The sequence below is a fragment of the Corvus cornix genome, chromosome 26 (assembly GCF_000738735.6).
Source record: "Corvus cornix cornix isolate S_Up_H32 chromosome 26, ASM73873v5, whole genome shotgun sequence".
NCBI lineage: Eukaryota > Metazoa > Chordata > Aves > Passeriformes > Corvidae > Corvus > Corvus cornix.
In genome coordinates this window covers 2120651-2144693 of record NC_046354.1, presented here as the reverse complement: position 1 = coordinate 2144693, position 24043 = coordinate 2120651, and the positions used below count along the sequence as shown (strand labels likewise).

Below are 24043 nucleotides of genomic sequence, written 5' to 3'. Positions count from 1 at the left end.
CCGTTTCTGTCCCTGGATTGCGCCTGTAGGACTGGGAGGGCTCAGCCCCGTGCTGCGCGTCTGCGGCTGCTCATTAAGGGCGCCGCTAATGAGCTCCTCCCCCTGCTCATCCCCCTCCCCTCCAGCCCGTGCCTTCCTCCCTCCCTCCCTCCCTTCCCTGCCTCTTCCTCCTCCTCCTCCTCCTCCTCCTCCTGCTGCTGCTGCTGCTGCTGCCGGGACGCGCTCTCTCTCCGCCCGCTCGGGAGCGCGCAGTGCGGCGCGGCCGCGCCCGGGAGCGCGCAGTGCGGCGCACCGAGCCCGCACCGAGCCCGCCCCGAGCCCCGGCTGCGGCCACCCCAGCTCCCACCGGGTAAGGAGAAACCGGGATCGGGAAGCACCGGGATGCGAGAAACTCCCGGGGGATGCTCGGGGCTGAGCACGGGGTGGGGGCCGCGCATCCTCAGCGCGGGTTTGGGGTCCCAAAGCTGCTCGGTGACCCCCAAAATCGGCCGGGTTTTGCTGGCCGGACCCCGGGAGGGGGGAGCTGGGGCATGTGATGGGATTTTGGCTGTTACGTCACGGCTTCGTGTCCCTGCGTGTGACAAAATCCCGCGGTGGCGGTGCGGGGGCACGGGGAGCGCAGCCCGGGCGGGGACCTTGGGGTGACAGCGCAACTTTGGGGGCCCGAAAGCTCGCGGGGAGCAGCGATTGCTCCCCCAGCTCCTCGCTCCTTCCCTGTCGCCTTCGGGGGGTGGATTGTCCCTCCGGAAGAACATCCTGGGCCGGAAAAATCCACCGGGAAAACGCACCTGGGTTGGGATGCGGCGCCGGGAAGCGCCGGGCCCCGGCGGCGAGCGGTGAGTGCCGGGTGCGGGATCCGCATCCTCCTGCAGCGCTCCCGCGGATCGATTCCCTCCGGGAAAGGGGGGAAAGTGCTGAATCATTGGGAGTCCCGGCTCCACGGGAGCTCCCGCTGCTCCCATCGCCGGGAAAAGCTCGGGAATGGGATGAGGAGGCCGTGGCGGAGGTGGAAGCGCTGGGGCCTGGGAGAGAGGGATTGTTGGGATGGAGCGGGGTCCTCCCTTTTCCATGGCCTCAGGTGCTCCTTGGAGGACAGGGAGCAGGGAAGCCGCGCGTTCCATCCCGGGGAGGCCTCTGGGAATGGCACCAAGAGGGGTTTTGGGTGGGAAAAACGGAGGTTTCGGCCAGAAAATCCCATCCCTGCTAAAACTGGGAATGGCCGGTGCGTATTGCTCGGGTGGTTTCTGCTTTTCCCTTTGGAATGCTGCCTGTGGGTTCTTTCCTCAAGGTCAGGTCCTTGGGATGGCTCTGGAGCACTCCTGAAAGTCATCCCGGCGTGTTCTCGGCTGGATCCCGGCAGAGGGGCAGTGCCGAGGGCCGGGGGGATGCGGGAATTGCGGGAAAAGCTGGAATTCTGGCATGCCCAGCAGAGGCCCGGCTGCTTTAAGATGGATCCTGTGGCGCTGTGGTGTTTCCGGGGTGCTCCTGGCAGCTGCCGAGGACAAAAGCAGGAATCCTGTGACTTTTCCAGGGATGCTGACTCCTTTCTTTCCGCCCGTGCTCCTGGAAAACCTCCCCCATCTTTGGCAGACACCGAGGGGCTGCTTTGTTCCAAGAAATTTTGTTCCAAGAAAACTTTGCTTTCTCTCCTGAAAAAGAGAATTCCTCAAATTTAGCATTTTCTGGTCGATTTCTATTTTTAAATTTGTCATTTCCCAGCTCCGGGCTGGGCCTTTGCCACTTTTCCCATTTTTTTGTGTGTGTGTGTGTGGTTGTAACGTGAATCCAACATAAATAATGCATGGAAAACCGCTCGGCTGACAGGGAGAAGTTGTTCGGTTGGAGAAGCGACTTTGTTTACAGGAGTTGGGACCTAGGCCTGGCTTTGTGTTAATTCTGGGCTTAACAAAGCTCCCTCCTCATCCTCATCCCCATCCTCATCCCCATCTTCATCCTGAGGGATTTGATTTAAACCCGGCCCAATCCAATCATCCCTTCTCCCAGCTGATGATTAAATGGGGAATATCCCGAGTTTTCCAAATTGATTGATAAGGATTTGTTTTCCTCTCGTTTTTTTCCGGGGTTTTCAGGGATAAAATCCCCCAAAATCTGCTGGAAAATCTGCACCATAAAGGGTGGTCAAAAATGGGCAAAAATATTGAATAATAACGGGGAAAAAATGAGGAATTTTTCCCTATCTTTGCTCCTGGGAGGTGGTTGGGATACTCTGAGTAGGATACTCACGGGATACTCCTGGGTGTAGAGGGGTTGCAGCCTCAGGGATGAGCAGGGAAGGGGTTGGGATCAGCTGTGAACAGTGAGCCAGGATCCGCCTGGGAATGGGAACAGGAAGCTGGGAATGCCATCCCAGGAAAGTCTTGGAGATTCCCACAATCAGGAAGGAGGGGATGGACACGGGCAGGAGGAAAAGGGATCTTTGTTGGTGCTTCCTTTCTTGGGAAAAGGGGGAATAAATGGATTTAAAGAAGTTTCACTTCCCACTGGAGCCATTCTTAATCCCAATGCTCCAGCTCCGGCGGGGTGACCTTGGGCCAAGGAATTATCCAAAGGGATCATGGCCGTGGCCAGGATCGGATCCTCCCTGTGTCCCTGTCACCTGCTCAGCCCCACTGAGGAAAAATGGGGAAGTTCTGGGATGCTCCAAGGAAATATTCCCTGGATAAACACCAGTTTTATCCAGAAACATGGCAATTATCAGGAATGTGGAAGTTCTGGGGTGTTCCAAGAAATTATTCCCTGGATAAACACCAGTGGAGCTCATCTGGACAGGCAGAGCTTGGAAGGGGAACTCGAAGCTTTGGAATTTGTTGGTTCCATCTGGAGCTTCGGAATTTTTTGGCTCCATCCATCAGCGAAGGAGGAGTCCCCAAAGGAAAAGTTCGAGATTTGTTTGAGAAATCTGGGAAAATGGAGCAGCCACATTCCCAGGACGCTCCTGAGGCTCTGATTTTATCTGGGAGTGCTCGGCAGGAATTTCCGGATTTGTTTTCCATGTGGGAGTGGATTTTCCATGGAGTTGTAATTTATTCGTCAGGGCAGCACCAACCTCCCAGATCTCATCAGAACTTCACTTACAGGCAGAAAAACCTGGAAGCTCAGGCCGAATTCCTTCATTTCTTTGGTTTCTGGGAGCTGTGGAATTCCCTGTTTCCCACACTTTTTTAGGTGGAATAAAAGCAGTGGAGTTGGGAAGATTTAAACTCACTGAGTAACACAGAGAAAATCCGATTTGATTTGAACAGCAAAACCTGCGAGGAGACTCCTAAAAAATCCCAAGGAAAAAAACTCCGGCACTTCCTTTTATTCCTCAGCTTTCGTTTGCCCTTCCCAAAATATTCCTAACACCCGGCAGGATCCATCCAGGGGTTGGATTCCCTTACAATTCTTGTCAGGGAGGTCTGGATTTCTTCCTGCCCCGGAGGGAATTCCTTTCCTACCTCATTTTCCTCATTTTTCCATGCTGTTGGATGACTTCTGCTCCATCTTTTCCATTTTCCCTCCCTCTTCCCGAAGGCTCTTCCATCCTTTCCAGGCTATCCAGGATAATTATTGTGGAATTCCAGGGATTCCGGCTCAGAATGAACTTGCTGGAAGTTTAAATGTTCCATAATCCTTCCCTCCACCCTCCCTTTTCCTTTTTCCTTTAATCCCGAGCTGAAAGAAACCGGGCTGGGTTATTACGGATTAAAAAAGAGGAGGATTTATCCCTCGGCTTATCGGGATCACCATTCCCACTTAATGAGATCGGAGGAGCAGGATTATCCACGGAACAAGCAGGGATGAGTTGGGGTGGGCAGGAATTTCTGAGGATGCTCCTCCTCAGGTTCCTTTGGGTCTCATCCCATTCTTTTGGGATCCAGCCCTGTTATCCTCAGGGATGCTGCTGGGAGGGAGCATCCCAAGGACACAGGGAGGAGGGAATCATGGAGATATTCCCTCAAAAGGAGAATCTGGGAATTCTTTCCTGCATTCGTCTGCCTCTGAACCTAAGCAGGGGGTTGGTGCATTCCCAGTTTTCCAGAGGAGCATCCAAAGGGAAGAGGGAGCTTTGCACAATCCAGGCTCGGGAAGAGCAGATAAATCCCTGTCCTGGATTCTTGGATGTGCCTTTCCCACCTTTGGAAGCAAACCTGGATCCTCCCAGGGAGTGGGAAAACGGGAGCACAACCCCTGGGGTTGGCGCAAGGTGAAGCCGGAGGTTCATTGGAATTCCTGGCAGGTTTTCCGCCGCTTTCCGCCTCCTTGGCAGCGGAACTTTGCTCATTTTCCCAGGGCCAGGCGGAATCTGATCCCGCGGCTCTGTCAGCCTGCATCCCGAATTCCTCCTGAAATCTCCTGGCGCGGATAGGCCGGGCTGGCAGTTCCAACAGGAGCTGGGAGAGTGGGAAGGTTCTCCTTGGATCCATGGAAAATGCACCGAAATTCCCTTTTTCCCTCTGAATTGTTCCCTTTTCCTGGTTATCCCAAGGATCCCCAAGTTAAAAGAACTGCAGGATCATGGAATAATTTGGGTTGGAAAATTCAAACTCATCCCATTCCACGGGCAGGGACACCTTCCGCTATCCCAGGTTGCTCCAAGCTGGCCTGGGACACTTCCAGGGATGTGGGGCAGCCACAAATTCTCTGGAAAACCTGGGAATGCCGAGCACGGGAATGTCCGTGCGTGGGAAAAGGATCCTCTTGGATCCGGCCGCTCTCCAGGGTGCTGAAGGCCCTCCTGGGGATTTGGGAACTCCGCGTTATTCCCTGAGTTCCCACCTTCCTATTCCCCCTCGAATCCAGGATAAACAGGGAAAACTGGGATACATTGGAACAGCAGGATGCAGGGAATGTGGGAATTGCCCCTTTTCCATCTCCAGAGAGGTTTTTAAGCTGGAGCTTGGATGCTGGGTGGTCTCCACAATTTGGGATGGGATTTTAAACCCCACTTGGGTAAAACGCGGCTCAGCTGAGCTGAGCTTAGGGCTGATCCCGCTCCCCATGGTGGTGACCTCCTGAGGTAATTCCAGCTGGAATTGTTTGGGGATCCAGCTGCCTCCAGGGTTTTCGGGAGCAGGGAACAAAATCTGCTTCCTCTTCATGCGGCTTCGGGGATTTTTCCTCTGGACAAGGCTCCTCTGCCCATCCCTGTCGGAGCGGCCTTTATTGGATATTCCCAGTATTTTTTATTGGATATTCCCAGCAGTTTTTATTGGATATTCCCCAAGCCTGGAGGCAGGGAAAGAATCCACCATTCCCTTTTCCTCTGGGTGAAGATCAGCTCTGACTTCCCACTCCTGGAAGTTTTCTGTGGTTCCCGAGGAGCTTCCCGTGCCGACATCCCTGCTCCTCATCGCCGGCACTCGGGGCCAGCCCCTCTCGTGTCCCACAGGCTCTTCCCAATCCCACAGGCTCTTCCCTTGGATTTCGTTTGCCCTTCCCAAAACATCCCCTTGGATTTTAAACCCAGCAGGATCCATCCAGGGGTTGGATTCCCTTACAATTCTTGTCAGGGGGTCTGGATTTCTTCCTGCCCCGGAGGGAATTCCTTTCCAACCTCATTTCCCCTACTTTCCACGCTGTTGGATGACTTCTGCTCCATCTTTTCCATATTTCTCCCCTCTTCCCGAAGCCCCTTCATTCCCTTCCCTCGGCTATCCAGGATGGTGGCACCGCCAGCCACTCCGGGTTTAAGGACACAGCCCCGTTTGTGAGGGTTGGGATCGCTCCCGATCCTGCTCCGTGCGGGATAAAGGCCCCTCTGTGAGCCCAGCCGGGCGCCGATGGAGTGCGGGGCCCCGGAGAAGCTCCCGTCCCTGCTGTCACCTCGGTGCTGTCACATTCCTGAAATCTGGCTTCGGCATTCCCGGCAGACCCGGCCACAAAAGCTCCTTGTTGGGATCTCCTTGGGATGGGGTTGAGGCGATCCCAGCTGGGAGCGGGAGGAGGGGAGGGACAGGACGGGGCTTTGTGCCACCCGCACGTGCCCGGACACTCAGGGACCTCCTCTGGTGACACTTCTGACAGGCTGGGGATGTTGGGAATGTTCAGCCTGGAGAAGGGAATGTTGTGGGGGGATATCGGGATCTGATCTGTGTGGGCATATCGGGATCTGATCCGTGTGGGGATATTGGGATCTGATCTGTGTGGGGATATTGGGATCTGATCTGAGACCTCAGGATTTGGTTTGGTTTGTGTGGGGATATCAGGATCGGATTTGTGTGGGGATATCGGGATCTGATCCGTGTGGGGGTATTGGGATCTGATCCGTGTGGGGGTATTGGGATCTGATCCATGTGGAGACCTCAGGATTTGGTTTGGTTTGTGTGGGGATATCAGGATCGGATTTGTGTGGGGATATCGGGGTCTGATTTGTGTGAGGGTATCGGGATCTGATCCATGTGGAGACGTCAGGATTTGGTTTGGTTTGGTTTGTGTGGGGATATTGGGATCTGATCCATGTGGGGATATCGGGATCTGATCCGTGTGGGGATATCGGGATCTGATAAGTGTGGGGATATTGGGATCTGATCCGTGTGGGGGTATCAGGATCTGATCCGTGTGGGGATATCGGGATCTGATCCGTGTGGGGATATCGGGATCTGATCCGTGTGGGGATATTGGGATCTGATCTGTGTGGAGACCTCGGGATTTGATTTGTGTGGAGACCTTGGGATCTGAAGGGGTTACAAGGAAGGAAAAGGGAATCTGCAGCAGGAATTGGGATGGCAGGACAAGGGGATGGGTTCAGGCTGAAAAAGGAGAGATTTGGGCGAGATATTGAGAAGAATTCTTCCCTGTGAGTGTGGGGAGGGGTTGGGATGGAATTCCCAGAGAATCCATGGCTGCCCCTTCCCTGGAAGTGTCCCAGGCCAGGTTGGATGGGGCTTGGAGCCACCTGGGATAGGGGAAGGTGCCCCTATGGGGGCACTGGGGGGATCTTTAATCTCCTTCCCAACCCAAACCATTCCATGATTCCGTGATTCCCCCTCAAATCCACTCAATGAATTGATAATCCCATTTCCTTCTTCCCCTAAATCCGGAAAATTGGAATTCTAATATCAAATATCCTAAACCCAAACTTCCTGTCGAAACTTTGCGCTCCTCCCTTTATTCCCAGAAAAGCTGGAATTTGGGTGAATCCATCCACGTATTTTTTTACATCCAACACTAGAACTGCACATTTTTAAGGACAGATTTTCCCAAAAGTCCTTCAAACTCTGATTTTGCACATCCCAGGCTGTCATTCCCTACCGACAGCTCCGGGATCCAGCTGCCAGTGCCCCACAGGGATTTATTCCCGGCCATTCCAGCAGCTGGGATCAGGCCTGGGGATTTTTGGTTGACCTCGTCTGAATGCGCTGACCCCGGTGACAGCTGCGAGGCTGAGCTGGCCCCGGCCCAGGACAGCAGGCTGCTCCCGAAGGTTTGATTCCAGCGATTCCAGCTCCTTTGTCTCCCTTTTCCAGCCTTTGTGGTCAGGCCTGGGCTTGGGATGGAGGTGGGAATGATTCCTGGGAGGAGCACGGCTGAGCTGGGGGGAATTTGCGGTTTTCGAAATGTTCCTGGCAGGATTTTGACCCGAATCCCGGATTTGGGATGGAGGTGGGAATGGACGCTTCTCAGGAATTCCCATCCAGGATGGTTCTCAGAATTCCTCTTCCAAACCAAAGCAAGGTGAAAAACTGGGATGCACATGGATATTCCAGGGATGAAACACCCCAGGAAGCAAAATAAACCCTCTTTCCCAAGGGAAAAGCAGTTCCTGCCCATTGTCCGGTGGAAAGGGGGTTGGAATGGCTGGGATTGATCCCGAACAGCTGCTGGGATGCGGGAGGGCAGATGGCACAATTATCTCTGGAATGGGATGGGCAGCGTGGGGCTGTGGGAGGCTTTGGGATCCACCTCCCCGCAAACCTGAGCCGGGAGAGGCTGTGGAGGGACTTGGGGAGATTTTGGGATTCTTTTCCCACTAAATCTGAGCTGGGAGAAGCCACAGAGGGGCTTTGGGACACTTTGGGATCCCCTTCCCACTAAATCTGAGCTGGGAGAGGCTCTGGAGGGGCCGTTCCCAGGAGATCCCCCGGCCCTGGCCCTGTGCAGGTGGATGTGCCAGTCTGGGATGTGCCAGTCTGGGATGTGCCAGTCCGGGATGTGCCAATCCCAAATTTTGCCACCTCGGAGCGATCCGTGCCACCCTCCTGCCATTTCTGCTCCCGATCTGTGCCACAGCCAGAGCTGTGCTCGGGATTGGGCTCCAGAGGCCATAGAAAACCTGGGATTTGGGATTTGGGCTGCTCAGGGATAATTTTAGCCCCGTGCTCCATTGGAGGAGAGGGAACAGGGGGAATGGGGTCCTGGGATGGAGCTGAGCCCTCTGATCCAGCGGTGTGGGAATCATCCGGCTGCTCCAGCCACATCCTTGGAATCTCATCCTGAAACCTCATCTCGGGGCCTTTTTGGGGGAAAAGGATCCAAAGGGTCCTGCCTGGCCCCACTGGGAGCTGGGGAAGGGGTGTGGGATGTGGTTTTTAAGCAGGGAAAGATGAAATGGGAATGCGGGAACAGCTGGGAAGGCTGGAAGCAGAGGAGCAGGAAGTTCAGGGTGCACCGAAGTGTTAATTGGGATTTCCAATTAACTCCAACACTCAGCCTCGAGTGTTCATCAGGAAGATTAAAGGAATCTTATTCCCCCTCACTCTTTCCATTATTCCCTCTCCTTCTTCCCTTTATTCCCCTTGATTCTTCCCTTTATTCCCCCCCACTTTTCCCCTTTGTTCCCCCTTGTTCTTCCCTTTATTCCCACTCATTTTTCCTTTTATTCCCCTTGATTCTTCCCTTTATTCCCCCTCACTTTTCCCCTTTGTTCCCCCTTGTTCTTCCCTTTATTCCCACTCATTTTTCCTTTTATTCCCCTTGATTCTTCCCTTTATTCCCCCTCACTTTTCCCCTTTGTTCCCCCTCATTCTTCCCTTTATTTCCCCCAGGAGAAATTCCTGGGATCATCTCCACCCTCCAGGCTCAGGGAAGGTCCTGTGGACACCACCCGGAGATGCCCCGGGGCCACCGCGGCTCCAGCCCCGCACAGCCAGAGCCAATCCCGCTCTGCTCCTGGGGAAATCGGGAAGCTGAGGCCTCTCCAGGCAGGACTTCCTGGTTCTGGGCACTGGGAAATCCCAAAATCCCTGTAAAGAACCAGTCCAGCACTGGGACAAAGTGACCTGCGGGGGTCTGGGAGGTGCCTTCGTGGCCACCCTTGGGAATGCTGCTGTTCCCTCCTCCTCCTCCTCCTCCTCTCCCTTGGAAATCATGGAATGGCGCCAGGGCAGGAGCAGATCCACTCCAACATCCCATTTTTCCTTTGATATCCTGATGGAACATCCCAGGAACTCCTTTAGGCATCCTGAGTAAATTAAAATCCGCTCGGCCTCGCTCAGATCTTGTCTCTCTTTAATGTTCCCTCTCCAAGAGGCTGGAGCGCGTTTTAATTGCAGCAGATCCAGGGAAAACCGGGAGAAGGAATGAATCCATCAGCAGGGATGGGCTTTGATGGTTTCAAATCCCGAGCTTTTCTCCTCTCACTGTCCCATCCTTCTCCCTCCCAGCCCCATTCCAATTTTCCAGCGGTTGGAAATCTCTCTGCCGTGCCCGCTGGGCATCGCCCAATCCCAGAAAATCCGGGATCAGCTGGGCTGGAATTATCCTGGCGGCTCCCGAGGGTTAATCAGGAGCAAAGTGGAACTGAGCAGGGTTTGTGGTGGGGGAAGGAGGATTTGAGGGGGTGCTGGAATTGGAGGGAACTGGGATGGGATTCAGGGAAGCGCCAAAACCTCGGGAGTGGCTCCTGGAAGCTCCAAGTTCCCACAAAAGTGGGAATTTTGGTGGTGGAGATAAGAACATTCCCCTTGGCGCGGCGTTAATTCCATATTGGGATACGGGAGCTGGAAAACAGGGAATGCTGCTGTGTTCGCTCCCAAATATCAGAATTTGGATAAATCCAAGCCAGGAAAAAGGTGAATTCTTGGAGGGCACCTTGGAAAGCAGGAAAATGGGAATTCTTGCACCAAAAGGGGTCCCCAGGGCTCGGACCCGGCACTGGGGCACCTCCTCCTCCTCCCAGCCTTCCCTACTCCCAACGTTTAATCGGGAAAATGGGAATTGCATATTAATGAGATGCTAATGAAACCACGGATGGGTTCGGGCCATTCCTCATTTAAAGCTACAAAGCGGAGCTTTGTTTTCAAATCGGGTTTATCGCTCCTGGGCCCGCCTGATTAGTCCTAATCTCCCACTGCCCTTTGCCGAGAAATTCCCGCTTTTATTCCCTGGGAAGTCTCTCCCGAAGTTCCTGCACCGCCCTCCAGGGAAATCCCGGCCGCCTCTGTTCCAGTCAGCGCCTTCCAACAATTATCCCAACAAAGATTCCCTGTGATCCCCCGTTATTCCTCTGCGCTTTTCCTGCTGTAAAACCGAGCTGGGAGAGAGGGGAAAAACCAACAGTTCCAAGCTGGAATATGGGTGGGATACTCAGAAATTCCTGACTGGGAATTCTCAGTGCCGGGGATGTCTCTGCTCTGCTTCCCGCAGGATGGGGAACAAAAGGAAGCTGCATCTGGGAACAAAACGCCGTCACCCCCTCCCTGCTGGCAGCGGGGACACGGGGACAGGCCCGGGCTGGCACTCGGGCACGGGGAGGGCACAGAGTGGGCAGTGTCCGGTGCCACAGCTCCATTGTTCCCGCGGGAAAAGGCCGGAAAAGGGAGAAAGTTGGAATTATTGATCAGGGTTGTGGAGGCTCGGCCCTTCTCCGGGATGGAGGGGCTGGGATGAGCCGGCGCTGGGTCTGTGGGGAGGATGGGGAGAGGGAAATGGGGATTTTTTTGGGATGTGGGGGGCTCAGGGAGTCATTCCAGGGATGTGGAAAATCCTCCGGGAATTCAGAGCTGGAGCTGATGGGAATTGTTGGATCCACACTGGTGTGGGATGGGGTCATTCCAGAGCAGCCAGGGATGGAGCAGTGGGAAGCACAGGCAGGAGGTTTGGAGCTCCCCGCAGCCTCTGGAATTCGGAGCTGGAGCTGATGGAGCAGAATTCCCTCGGGAGCTGGGAATTAGCGCCGTCCTCCTCCCAGGAACGGAGCAATTCCGTGACTATTTAAAGCCAGGCTTTGCCTGCTCCGCTTTCCCAAACTCTCCTCCCGCTCAGATGCTCGGACTCCAGAGGCTCTGGAAAAGCGGGAAAGGGGCTGGGAGCAGGGCTGGGATCACCAAGGATCCCTCCAGGAAGATTTTCCTCCTAATTGAACCCAACAACAACAACAAAAGGGATTTTTTCCCTATTTAATAATAAATCAGGAGAATTTTCCCGATGGGAACAGCCAGGAAGGGCCTTTTCCCACCTGCTCCGGGCAGGAGCAGCTTCCAGAGGGTCGGCTCCGAGCTCTCCCTCATTCCTCAGGAATAATTTTCCAGCTGGGGAGCAGATTCCTCCCCTTTCCTGCATGGATTGGTGTTGCCATGGCCACCAGTGAGGGATGCGATCCCGAGGGATGCGGGAGAGCAGCAGGGAAAGGATTGGGAAAGCCGGAAAATCCCAAATAGGGGTCCGGCATCCTGCAGGAATGCTCCGGATCATCCAGCTCCGAGCTTTTTGCGGGATTCCCTGACATCCTAAAGGGGTTTTGTGCCTGGATCCTGTGGTATTCATCCCTCCCGCAGGGAAATTCTGGTTTTTCCACAAAAAAAATGCTCAGAGCGCTCGTTCCGGCTTGAGCTTGGAAAAAAGGAGAGAAATCCTTCCCTAAACCATGGGAGGGAGATTCCCAATTTTCCACATCACCTCAGCCAGGGCGGGACACGCTCTGCGTTCCCACATTATCCTGGGAAAGCCAGGGAAAAACTTGGAATGGTTTTTTTGGACAGGTCGTGCCCGAGGTGGACAGGTTGTGCCAGATGTGGGATCCTTCCTCCTCTCCCTGAATTTTTCATGGAAAACCTCAGTATTTGACTAAAGTTGGATTCCAGCTCCAATTCTGACCTGCAGAATTCAAGGAATTTGCTGATCCAGGCCTCATTCCTGATTCCTGCTCCTTGTTTCCCTCAGCTCCGGGGTTTTAATAGATTTTCACGCTTTTTCCATTGAATATTCCCAGCAGGAATCTTTGGCGGATCGGAGATGAGTTGGGAGTTATTAAATATTGAAATTTCCCTTTCCTTTGGTTTTTTTCCATGGCTTTAAACTCCACAATTTTCCTGTGGATTTTCCCTCCCGCTTCCAGTGCTGTCAGCAAGGGGAGATTTGTGTTTCCAACGGTTTGTAGGACACGGATTTCACCTTTTCCAGGGATTTTGGGAAGCTTCAGCAGCTCAGGGAATAAAAATCCTCGTTTCATTCATCCCTGGCTCAATCCATCCCCCCATCCTTTGACCTTTTCCAAGGAAACCCTGAATTCCAACCTGGCCTTTTAATTCCCCCAAATCCCTTTTATTTTTATGGAATTTTTGTTTAACCACGGCATCCCTGGGCTGCCTCCTGAGCTGGGTTTGTGCCAACTTCATTATCCCGGAGCCAAAAGCTTCTCCCAATTAATTTATTCCCGTTTTGGAGGCAGCTCCGGAGGCAGATGGAGAGGTGGTGACACCGGGATTTGATGATGGAGTGACAAAGGGTGACGATTCTGTGGAGAGTGACGGGAAAAGTTGGGAGAAATGCCAGGGATGGGTGAGCAAAAACAGGGAATGGCGAGAAAAAACAGGGAATGGTGGGAAATAGCAGGGAATGGTGTTGCCCTCCTCATTCCCAGCTCCGGGGAATGAATAAATTTGGGATTTCACCCCATTCCTGTGGAAAAGCTCCATCTGTCCTCGAGGGCTGTCACAATTCCTGGGGAAGGAAGCAGGAATGGGATTACCAAACCCTGCCAGGAATGATGGGACACACGTGGAGCATCAACTTTGGGTCACCAGCTGGGTTTTTTGGGAATAAACTTCCCTGGAAATGTCCAAGGCCAGGTTGGACGAGGCTTGGAGCAGCCTGGGATGGTGGAAAATGTCCCTGCCCATGGCAGGGGTGGAGCTGGATGGGATTTGAGGACCCCCCAATCTGAATCTTCTGGAATTCTCCTTTAGGATATTGGATGCGTGGTGGGGACACTGTGGGATTGGTTTGATTTTAACTGGATAACGGATAAATTCCGTGGATCAAAGTCTCCCAGCTTTCATTACACTTGGAGGAATTGATGTCTCCAGCAAAGCCATTCCCAGCTGGATTTGGGATGAGCCAAGAATGAGCAGGGAGGGGTTTTCCTTTGGAAAACTGCCTAAAACCTGGAATTCCGTGACTTGGTCGGCTCTTTATGGAAAGCCATCCCAAGGCCCATTCCATGACTGCGGAATATCCGGTGAAAGATGTTTGGTGCAGATCTGTGACTCTCCAAACGTTCCCATCCTTGGAGAGGCTCCGGCTGCTCCAGGCCCAGCTCCGGGATCTCCTCCCTGGGTTGTTCCCGGCAGCAGGAGCGGAGGTGGGAGCCGGGAAGCTTTTCCAGAGGCTCAGGATCCATCCCAGGGTTGTTTTTCCACCTGATTAACCCTTGGCTGATCCCAGGGCCAGATGCCACCAGGAGGGGTGGCCCAGGGACACTCTGGGGACAGGCACTGCCCGCGTCCCCGTTGCCACCGGCTCCGTGGGTTTTCTGGGAACAGCGTGGGATGGGTGGCCCCGGAGAGGAGGTGACACAACGGCCCAGTGTCACCTCCAGCTGTCCTGAGCTGCCGGCGGGGTTGGGATGGGATTTGCTGGGATGGCATTTGCTGGGATGGGATTCGCTGCTCCATTGGGAATGGGAAAAGGTGCCCGGAGTGTCCCTGAGTCACCGCCCCACAGTTTTTTGGGATTTTCTGTTGGGATTCCTGGAAAAGTGGTGCTGGAGCAGCCCCAGTGTCCCGCAGTGTCACATGAGGGGACACAGGGAGGGGTGGCACCAAACTTTTCCCATTCCTACCTGGATTTTTCCCTTTTCAATCCCTATTTTTCACCCCACTTCCTTTCCTTGTTCCTCCCAAATGAATCTCATCCTAATTAAGCCACGGTGTGTTTTTTCCAATCAAAATTCCAATATCAGGAGGGCCGTGAATGCTTTTCCCTTTGAAATTCCAAGGAAAAACAAGGAGTTTTCAACGTAACTCATTCCCTAAAAAGCCAGCCGTTCCCGAGGTGCAGGAATCCTCTGCACTCCCTTTGTTTTCAACCAGATAATTCCAAAAAATTGGGATTTGTTTTCTGCTGGGGGAAGGAAAATCCCTGGGAAGCAGTGGGAGGGTGGGAAGCTGATTAGCGGGATTGGATGTCCTGGTGTCCCACACATCCCGCAGGATCAGCGCCGCGGGGACAATTCCCAGCTGCCACAGGGATATTGGGATTCTCCGGCTGCTTCCAGCCACGTTGGGGCTTTCCAGGGAAAATTCTGTGCTTTCCTTTTCCTTTTTTTTCCTGGATCGGGAAGGTTAAATTGTATTTTCTGCTGGAGCCGAGCGATCCCATTTATTTCCCATTCCTGCCGCTTCTCCCACTTGACCTTGGAATGACACTTCCGTGGAGTTCCTGTCCTTAATGGAATTCCAGCATTTCCTCCCGTTCCCGGAAGGACAGGAGGATAAATCCATTCCCATTTTAGTGGGGCTGTGACGGATGAGGAGCCCTGGAGCTGCTCCCGCTCTCCCGCCCCGCTCCAAGTGGGAATGATTTAATCCTGGAATTAGAACCCCTCCCACCCTGAAAACGCAGCCTCAGCTCTTCCAGCAATGATCCCATTCCTGCTATTCCCAGCTATTTCTGGGATAGGAACCCAGGGACAGCTGCTCCCAATCTGGGAGATTGAACTCTAAATCCCAAATCTCCTCCCTGCCCGCTCCAGAGTTCAGGGGATTCATGGATTCATTCCCACTTCCCACAGGAGGGATCCTGGTGGGTGATTTTGGGAAGCCATCCCCATTCCCGGTGAAATCCTGGAGCTCTCCCTCAATGCTTTTTTTGTTTGTTCCGTTCCTTTAAAAATGCTTGGGATTGAGCCTCACCCAAGTGCCAGGCGGGAGAGATCCGGGGAATGAAAGGAAAATGTGGAACATGGCAAAAATTCCATGGAGGAGCGGGACAAGGATCAGGGGCTGGGAGAAACAGCCCCGAATGTGTTCCTTAAAGAGGTTTTCCTTAAGGAAATGCTGGGAATGCAGCGGCAGGAAGAGACAGGCGATTATCCCAAAAAAATGGAGTTTTTCCAGAGGGTTGGGAATGGTGGTGGAACCTCTGTTGCTTGGAAAGGTGTCCTTTTTTCCAGGAGGTCCGGGATATCCTTTGGGATTACAGCAGGGATAGAGGCTGGAGCCTCAATATTTCACCCCGGGATGCGTTTCCCATAAACCCCTGGCTTTCCCTGTTTCCTGGATCCGCAGGGAAGCGTTCATTGCTGGGAATGGTTGTTTTTTAAGGAGGAGAGGATGGAATGCCGATGGATTTGCCGGGGTTTCTGGGAAATGTTTCCCAGAACAATTGTGAAGGCTGGAGCTGAGGTCGGAAATGGGAATGGGAACGAAGTGCTGCTCTCTCCTCCGGGCGGAGGAAAGCTGGGAATGCTCCCCCCGCTCCCAGGAAAAAGGCAGGTCCACCCCTTTGGAATTTGGAATTCCATTTGGAATGCCAGATGATCCTGTCCTGCCTTTGTGATCGTTCCCTTCCTTCTTTCCATGGATTTTCGGGCCATAAGTCCCAACATTTACTTGGGATGGTTTCTTATGGGTGTTGTAGGGATGCAACATTCCGTGGAATTCTGGGATGGTTTGGGATGAAGGGAGCTTAAAGCCCATCCCATTCCACCTCCCACACCTTCCACTATCCCAGGCTGCTCCAACCCAGCCTTGGATGCTTCCAGGGATGGGGCAGCCATGGATTCTCCAGGAATTCCATCCCAGCCCCTCCCCACCCTCCCAGGGAGAAATTCCTTCCCAATATCCCATCTAAATCTCCACTTTTCCAGGGTGAAGCCATTTCCTGTGTCCTGTCCCTCCATCCCTTATCCCAAATCCCTCTCCAGCTCTCCTGGAACCCCTTTAGGCTCTGAGCTCTCCCTGGATCCTTCCCTTCTCCAGCTGAACATTCCCAGCTCTCCCAGCCTGGCTCCAAACAGTGGGAATCACATCCATGGGTGCTTTTAAAATCCCTGATTCCCATTATCCCAACCCAACAGGATTTTCTCCTGGCAGCAAAGTCGCTCGGTGCTCCTCCATCAGCTTTAATTGAGCAATAAAAGGGAGCTGCCGGAATGTTCCCTGGGAACAGCAATTCCCGAAGTTTTACTGCTCCTCCTGCAGCTGTAAATCAGGATAAATCGGGATAAGTTGGGATGAAAGTCCAACTGCTGCTGGGAGCATCCTGCTGGTCCTAACGAGATGATTAAACCCAATCCCTCCCTCACTGTGGCAGCTCCCGCCGCTGTGCCGGGAGAATTCCCTGTTCCCGGCGGGAGGGCCGGGACAAAGAGGGGCTGTGTTCTCCAGGACCCACCTACACGCGCAGGAATTGTTCCCAGGAATTGTTCCCGCTGCCCACATCTGCTCTGGACAAAGGGGCCCTGGAGGAGCCTGGAGGAGCCTGGAGGAGCCTGGTATTTTCCAGGGGATGAATTCCCTGTGTGCTTTTCCTTGCTCCCGGTCAGCGCTGCTCCGTGCAATCCTATGGATCATCCTGGATCGTTCCCACAGGATTCCACCCATGGGTTCAGTCTGGGGATTCTGTGTCACTTTTAGAGCTCAAAAGTTGTCTGGCATTTAATTTCTTCCTGATATTCCTGGATTTTTGCATTCCCATTGCAGTGGGGATTGGCCCTACAGGGATTTGTAGGGAGAAGCTGTGGCTGCCCCTGGATCCCTGGAAGCGTCCAAGGCCAGGCTGGAGCAACCTGGGATATTGGGAAATGTCCCTGCCCTTGGGATGAGCTTTAAATTCACTTCCCAACCCAAACCATTCCAGGATTCCCTGATTTGCCGTTAGAGTTTGAGCTCAGCCCTTTTATATTCCTGTATTTCCAAATATCCCCCAGGAATCTGTGCCAGGAAATTCTTCCTTCCCTCTCAGCCATTCCTCACCCCCAAATCCAAGGAAAACAACAAATTCCTCACTTTTCAGACCCAAACTGCTCCTATTTGGACCCTTTATAAACCCCCACTGCCTCACACCCAGGGGGTAAAAATCGGGATGAAGGATCCTCCTTTTTGCCGTTTCGGGATTTGTGTTTGTTACCAGAGGGATAAAAGGCGTCCGGATGGAAAATGGGATCCCGGGAAGTTGTATGGGTCTGCTGGGAGTGCGGCACATCTGGCAGGGAAACAGCTGGATCCTGGCTGGGAATGGGATTATTTGGAGACCGGTTGGGAAAGATTCCAGTCCTAGAATTCTGCTGGATCAATGCCAGGTTTTTTGGGACATGAGGGACTCCAGACCCCTGAGCTCATCCCAGTGCCCTGAGGGATTGGATATTCCTCAGTATTTCTTATGCATAAAAAAAAAATTATTATTAATGTTTTAAATGGCAAATCCGTTTTTTTATTCGATCCCACGGGCTCCATTTGTATCCCACTGCTCCTGGAATTTTCCCTTGGTCCCTGGGCACTCTCTCCAGGATCAGAGCCCAAACAACCCCATAAATCCTTCCAGTGGGACAATCTGAGGCTCAGGAGAGCTGTTCCGTGTTCCCCAAAGTCTGGACATCATTCCTGGCCCGATTCCCACCCCACACAAACATTTTTGGGGCGGAAACGCCACGTTCCCAAAGTTTCCGAAGGGAATACGCCAGGATTGGCTCAGTAATGTGACTTTGGGGTTTGGTTTTGTTATTTTTTTCCAGCTGAGGATCCCTCTGGCTGTGCCACCACAGGGGACATTCCAAGGTCACCCCAAGGTACATCCCAAGGTCCTGAGGCCACCCAGGGAAGCTCCAAGATGATCCCGAGGAGAGCCCAGGTCACCTGCGCCGGAATCGCCTTCGCCCTCTGCCTCCAGCACCTCGTCAGTGCCATCGAGGTCCCCCTGCATTGTGAGTTTGGGATTTATCCTCCCCAGTTCCTCTCCAAAAATTCCCCACTGGAATGGGGAGGAGGTGGGATGAAGGTGGGAACAGCCCAGGTCGATTTTCTGTTCCATGGCTGAGTTTTCCTCTCCACCGTTGGGTTTTCCTCTCCGCTGTTGGGTTTTCTCCTCCACATTTGGAAGGAAAAGGGTTTTTGTGTAGGATTTGCAAGGCCTGGCAAAAACTCCCTGGATTTGTTTTATGGCCGTGCTGGGAATGGGATTGCTCCTGAATTAACCTCCTGTCTTTTCTCCTCTACGCTTTGCCTTTGGGAATAACAGCAAATATCCAGAGTGAATGTAAGTGCTCCCTGCCCTCCGAGTGGCCGTGTCCTTGTCCCCGAATCTGCACGAGGGGTCCCTGAGCAGGGTCTGGTGGTGGCACTGGTGGCGCTTGGGGGACATTTTTGAGCCCCTTTCGAGCCACTTCTCTCACACATCCAGGTTGGGAAGGGCCTGGAAAGGCTGGAGCAGCTCGGGAAGAGCTCCTGACTGTCTGTGCTGTCCCTGGAGTACGGTCTGGGCTGTGTTTGCCATGGAAAAGTTGTTCCTGCAGGGAATTGGGTTTGGAGAAAGGCAGGATTCCCCTTCTGGCACCTGTGCCAGGCTCAGCCCCACGTCCTGATGTGTTGGGAGCATCCCTGGATCTCGGGGGTTGAGGAAACAGCCTCGGATCTTCATCCCAGGGGCTGGGATCTGCAGTTTGGAGATCAGGGCTGGGTCCTGTTCCGGCCACGGGGCTCCTGTGTTCCCTTTCCCATCCCTGCATCCCTAAATACCAGGTCCTGTTCCAGCCACGGGGTTCCTGTGTCCCTTTTCCCATCCCCATTCTCCTAAATTCCAGGTCTGAGCTCCTTTGGGGCCATCTTGGGGGGTTGGAGTCTCTTCCTTGCACCAGGAATGTCTCGGGATCCCTGGCCCAGCCCCTTCTGAGCTGCAGATCCAGGATGAATTCCCACTGGATTCACCCTGCGGGAGCAGGAGGATGGAACTGGGACATTCCCTAATGACACCAAGATACGGAGAGGGAATTGGGTTTTTTTGGTACTTAAAGAGAGTCTGGACACTGCGATGCTCCGAGAGCTGATGAATTCAGGGAATTCATGGGAATTTCCTCAGGATTCAAACCCCAAATCGCACACCCAGCCGGGGGAAGGAGCTAAGATCCCAGCAGGAGTTGCTGCGGGATGGCACAGAAGGATCTCCCCCGGTTCCTCACGGGATTCCCTTCCCTTGCAGTGCCCCAGCCCCCCACAATCACCAAGCAATCCATCAAGGATTACATCGTGGATCCCAGGGATAACATCTTCATCGAATGTGAAGCCAAAGGCAATCCCGTTCCCACGTGAGTGCATTCCCAGCCCTCCTCCCAGCATCCCCCAGAGCTCTGGAGCCTCTCCAGCTGTGCCACCTTCCCTCCCCATCCCATCCCATCCCATCCCATCCTGTCCCATCCCATCCCATCCCATCCCATCCCATCCCGTCCCATCCCATCCCATCCCATCCCATCCCATCCCATCCCATCCCATCCCATCCCATCCCATCCCATCCCCATCCCATCCCATCCCATCCCATCCCATCCCATCCCATCCCATCCCATCCCATCCCACTCTTGGCACAGCGCAGGTAAGGACCTCACGGGGGAAATGGTTCCAAACCCAGCTTTTCCTTGCCATTCCAGCTTTTCCTGGACACGGAATGGGAAGTTCTTCAACGTGGCCAAGGATCCCAAGGTGTCCATGAGGAGGATGTCGGGGACTTTGGTCATTGACTTCCACAGCGGGGGCCGGCCCGACGACTACGAGGGCGAGTACCAGTGCTTCGCCAGGAACGACTACGGAACAGCCCTTTCCAGCAAAATCCACCTCCGGGTTTCCAGTGAGTGATTCCCGGGAAGCGGAACAGGGCCGCGGGAGGTTTGGGGGGGAATATCGAGCGCTCCAACGGCTCCAGGTGTGTCCAGGTGTGTCCAGGAGCGAGGGGAAGGAGTGGGGTTGTGGCTGGAGCTGACAGGGAATTGCTCGGGATGGGTTTGAAGGGATGGATTTGAGGGTATGGAATTGAGGGCTTGGAATTGAAGATACGGATTTGAGGGTGTGGATTTGAGGGATGAGTTTAAGGGGATGGATTTGAGGGGATGGATTTGAATATGGAACTGAGGACATGGATTTAAGGGGATGGAATTGAGGGCATGGAATTGAGGTTCTGGAATTGAGGGTGTGGAATTGAGAATATGAATTTAAGGGTGTGGATTTCAGGGATGGATTTGACGGTATGGATTTCAAGGCATGGATTTAAAGGTTTGGATTTGAGGGATGGATTCCAGGGCATGGATTTAAAGGTTTGGATTTGAGGGATGGATTCCAGGGAGTTTCGCACACGCAGAGACGAATTTTGTACTGAAACCAGGCCGCATCCAGCGGGAATTGCTCCGTGGGAATCCTTCCCTCACTTTCCTTTGCTTCCCGTGGCAGAGTCTCCGCTGTGGCCCAAGGAAAAGGTGGATGTGATCGAGGTGGATGAGGGGGCCCCACTGAGCCTGCAGTGCAATCCCCCCCCCGGCCTCCCGGAGCCCGTCATCTTCTGGATGAGCAGCTGTGAGTCAGGAGCGCCTTTCCCACCGGGAATCCTGGGAATGGCGGCTCCATCGCCCGTGGGGTCTCAAATAACCGTGGGTGGGGTTGTTACTGGTAGTTTGGGGTTGGTTTCTGTCAGTTTGGGGTTGGTTCTGTCAGTTTGGGGTTGGTTCTGTCAGTTTAGGGTGGTTTCTGTTAATTTATGGCTCTTTCTGCTAGTTTAGGGTTGGTCCTGATAATTTAGGGTGATTCCTGCTAGTTTAGGGTAGTTCCTGTTTGTTTAGGGTTGTTGCTGCTAGTTAAGGGTATTTTCCTCAAGTTTAGGGTAGCTTCTGTTCATTAGGGCACTTTCTGTTTGTTTAGAGTTGTTTCTGTCAGTTTACGGCAGTTTCTGCTAGTTTAGGGTCATTACTGCTAGTTTAGGATCATGGCTGCTAGTTTAGGGTCATTACTGTTAAGTTAGGGTAGTTTCTGCTAGTTTAGGGCCATTCCTGCTAATTTAGGGTAGTTTCTGCTAGTTTAGGGTCATTACTGTTAAGTTAGGGTAGTTTCTGCTAGTTTAGGGCCATTCCTGCTAATTTAGGGCCCTTCCTCCTACTTCAGGCTCACCACCGCTACTCCACACCTCACACACCTCATCCCTCCCTCACCTCCACCATTCCCCTCCTCCGTAAATCCTGCCTCCCGCTGAATTCCCGCTGTTCTCCCGCAGCCATGGAGCCGATCCCGCAGGACAAGCGTGTGTCCCAGGGCCACAACGGGGACCTTTACTTCTCCAACGTCCTGGCGCGGGACGCACAGACCGACTACAGCTGCAATGCCCGCTTCCACTTCACCCACACCATCCAGCAGAAGAACCCCTACACCCTCAAGGTCAAAACCAGTAAGTGCCTCACTGGGCGACCAGTTTGGGCTCTATCCCGTAGGGTTTTCCAGCTGGGAATCCAGCAAGGGAAGAGTGGCTCCTGTGGTTTGGTTAGGATGGGGTAAGAGTGGGTTTGGGTGGGGAGTGGTGGTTTTGGGGTGGGTGGGGAGGGAGGGGTTGTAGTTTCCTGGTTTTAGGGTTCCAGAGGTGGCCTCGCGTAGGAATTCCGTGTGTTTGGGATGAAACTGGGAGTGTTTCAGTACCTACGGAGCGTTCCCACCGTCTCCAGGCAAATGCAGGAGTCGCCAGTTCTGTGTGTTTGGGATAAATTAGAGAGAGCTTCGACACACCTGGAGTATTCCCACTGTCTCCAGGCGAATGTAAAATATCCAGAGGTGATTTGGTGCGGGAATCACCAATTCCGTGTCTTTGGGATAAAACTGGGAGTGTTTTGACACAAGTGAAGCGTTCCCACCATCTCCAGGGAAATGCAGGAATCACCAATTCCATGCGCTGGGGATAAAACAGGGAGTGTTTCCACATTCCCACCACATTCAGGGAAGCATAAAATATCCAGGGATTGTTCCCTGCTTTGGGAAGGTGCAATTGGTCGTGGTTTGCTGCAGGTTCTGGCGCTGCATGAGGGGATTGGATGTGGGAAAACGAGTGTGGAATGTGTCTGTGGATATTCCTGGGCATCCTTTGCTCCGGGAGGTGTCTCCAGGAGGGTTGGAGCCTCTGGAATCCGGTGGGATACTCGGGATGGGCATTCCCAGGTGTCCCCACTGAGCATTGATGAGGGGACACGAGGGGCTCTCTCTGGAGCCTTTCCATGGGCTCCAGGCTCTTCCAGGGCAGGTTCTTCTCCAGGAATGAGAATTCCTGAAGGAAAAGGAATTCCTGGTGCGCTGGGGTGACTCTGGAAGAGGGAATGGAGGCAATTTGAGGGACGTGAGGACCCTGAGCTGTGACGGGGGCTCCAGGTGACAAAATCCTCAATGAACATCAACCACCACTGGGCAGGAGCTTCCACACGTTCCCAGTATTCCCAGTAAATCCAACTGGGAGGTGCTGGCTGGTTTTTTTGGGAAGCACCAGGTGCTCCCGAATCCCGGTGGGAGGAATTTGATTTGATTTCCCGGCGGCTTGAATGAACAAGGATGTGATTAAAGGCACCTGGGAATGACGAGTTTTCCACCTCGGTGTAGCAGCTCCTCCTTGGTGCAAAGCTGGAGTAGGGAATCAGGGATTGAAGTGATTCCAAAGGGTTCTTTTCCAGTGCTGGGAACGTGGGCAGGTCATTCATTCCGGATATTATTTGTAAATTCCAGATATCATTTGTGAATTCCGAATATTTGTCTGTTTGCGGAGCTGGGCAAAGAAAATCCCAGCTTTTATTTTTGGGAAAAATCCCGGCAAACAAAGATCTGTGGGGTTTGGAGCCTCCAAGGGCTCCGTGCTGAGGTATTTATCCAGCTCTGGAAGTAGCGTGGATGAAGTCCTGGGGGATTTTCATGGATTTGAGCTCCTCCTCCTTCTCCCCTCATCCCTTCGCTCCCAGACCATGGAAAATGGGATCATTCTCTTCCAGTTTTCCTTGGGAAACAACTGCTGTAAGATCAGAGGCAAATTCCACCCCGGAAGCCTCCCAGATTCCTTAGTAACTCCAGAACTGAGGTTTTAATTTCCTGCGCAAAAAAATTATTTATCCATGGAATTGTTGGAAGGGGACGAGGTCGGATTTGTCCCAAGCCTTCATCCCTGAGTTTGGCTCCTTAAAGAAGTGCTCCCCAGCTCCTGAAAAATCATGGAATGGGGTGTGGGGGGAAACTGGGAAGGCTCCCTGGCTGTGGCCATCCCATGGGAAAAAGCAGCTGGAATATCTTTTCTTTCTAGTTAAAAAACAAGGGAAAAAACCCCTTTTCCCCTCCAAATTGCTCCACTTTTTGGGTTTTCCCAAAGATTCTGAAGAGAAAAACATTCCAAGGAAATGTTTATGCCACAATTCCCACACTTTTAGCTCTTCCCACCCCTTGGAGAAGGAAACCAGCCCATTTTCCTCCCGTTCCTGGCTGTGTTTGTCCTGGAAGGCGCCGCGCTCCAAGTGCTTTTGGATCCCTGCTCCCGCCCTGTTCCCCATCCTTGCTGTTTTTTGGGAATTCCCCATGTCCTCTTCCCACCCTGTCCCGTCCTTGCTATTTTTTGGGAATTCCCCATGTTGCCTTCCCGCCCTGTCCCGTCCTTGCTGATTTTTGGGAATTCCTCGTATCCTCTTCCCGCCCTGTCCCGTCCTTGCTGATTTTTGGGAATTCCTCGTGTCCCCTTCCTGCGCTGTCCCCGCGTCCCCGGTGCTGCTCACGGTGTTCTGTTTAATTGCAGAGAAGCCCCATAACGAAACGTCTTTAGGATATTCCCCCGCCATGTACCGCGGTGAGTCCACGCTGGCTTTAGCAGTCCTGGCTTAACCCAGCCCCGCCTAACCCCA

The 24043-nt window shown here is 53.4% G+C and overlaps 1 protein-coding gene across 33 annotated transcripts in view; it reads left to right on the top strand.

The window, feature by feature from the left end:
• Window positions 1-244: 244 nt before the first annotated feature.
• Window positions 245-24043, top strand: part of NFASC (neurofascin) — a 72581-nt gene continuing 48782 nt past the window's right edge. For 4 of the 33 annotated variants that reach the window (XM_039565123.1, XM_039565121.1, XM_039565125.1 and 1 more), the window contains exons 1-8: window positions 411-836; window positions 17897-18085; window positions 18400-18417; window positions 19357-19462; window positions 19799-19995; window positions 20592-20714; window positions 21406-21576; window positions 23938-23988. In XM_039565123.1, coding sequence (XP_039421057.1) covers window positions 536-836; window positions 17897-18085; window positions 18400-18417; window positions 19357-19462; window positions 19799-19995; window positions 20592-20714; window positions 21406-21576; window positions 23938-23988 — 1156 coding nt within the window. In that variant the 5' untranslated portion in view covers window positions 411-535. Of the gene's footprint in view, window positions 350-407; window positions 837-17896; window positions 18086-18399; window positions 18418-19356; window positions 19463-19798; window positions 19996-20591; window positions 20715-21405; window positions 21577-23937; window positions 23989-24043 lie in introns of those variants that run through there. The other 29 variants (XM_010404339.3, XM_010404335.3, XM_010404332.3 and 26 more) reach the window with 19 other exon arrangements.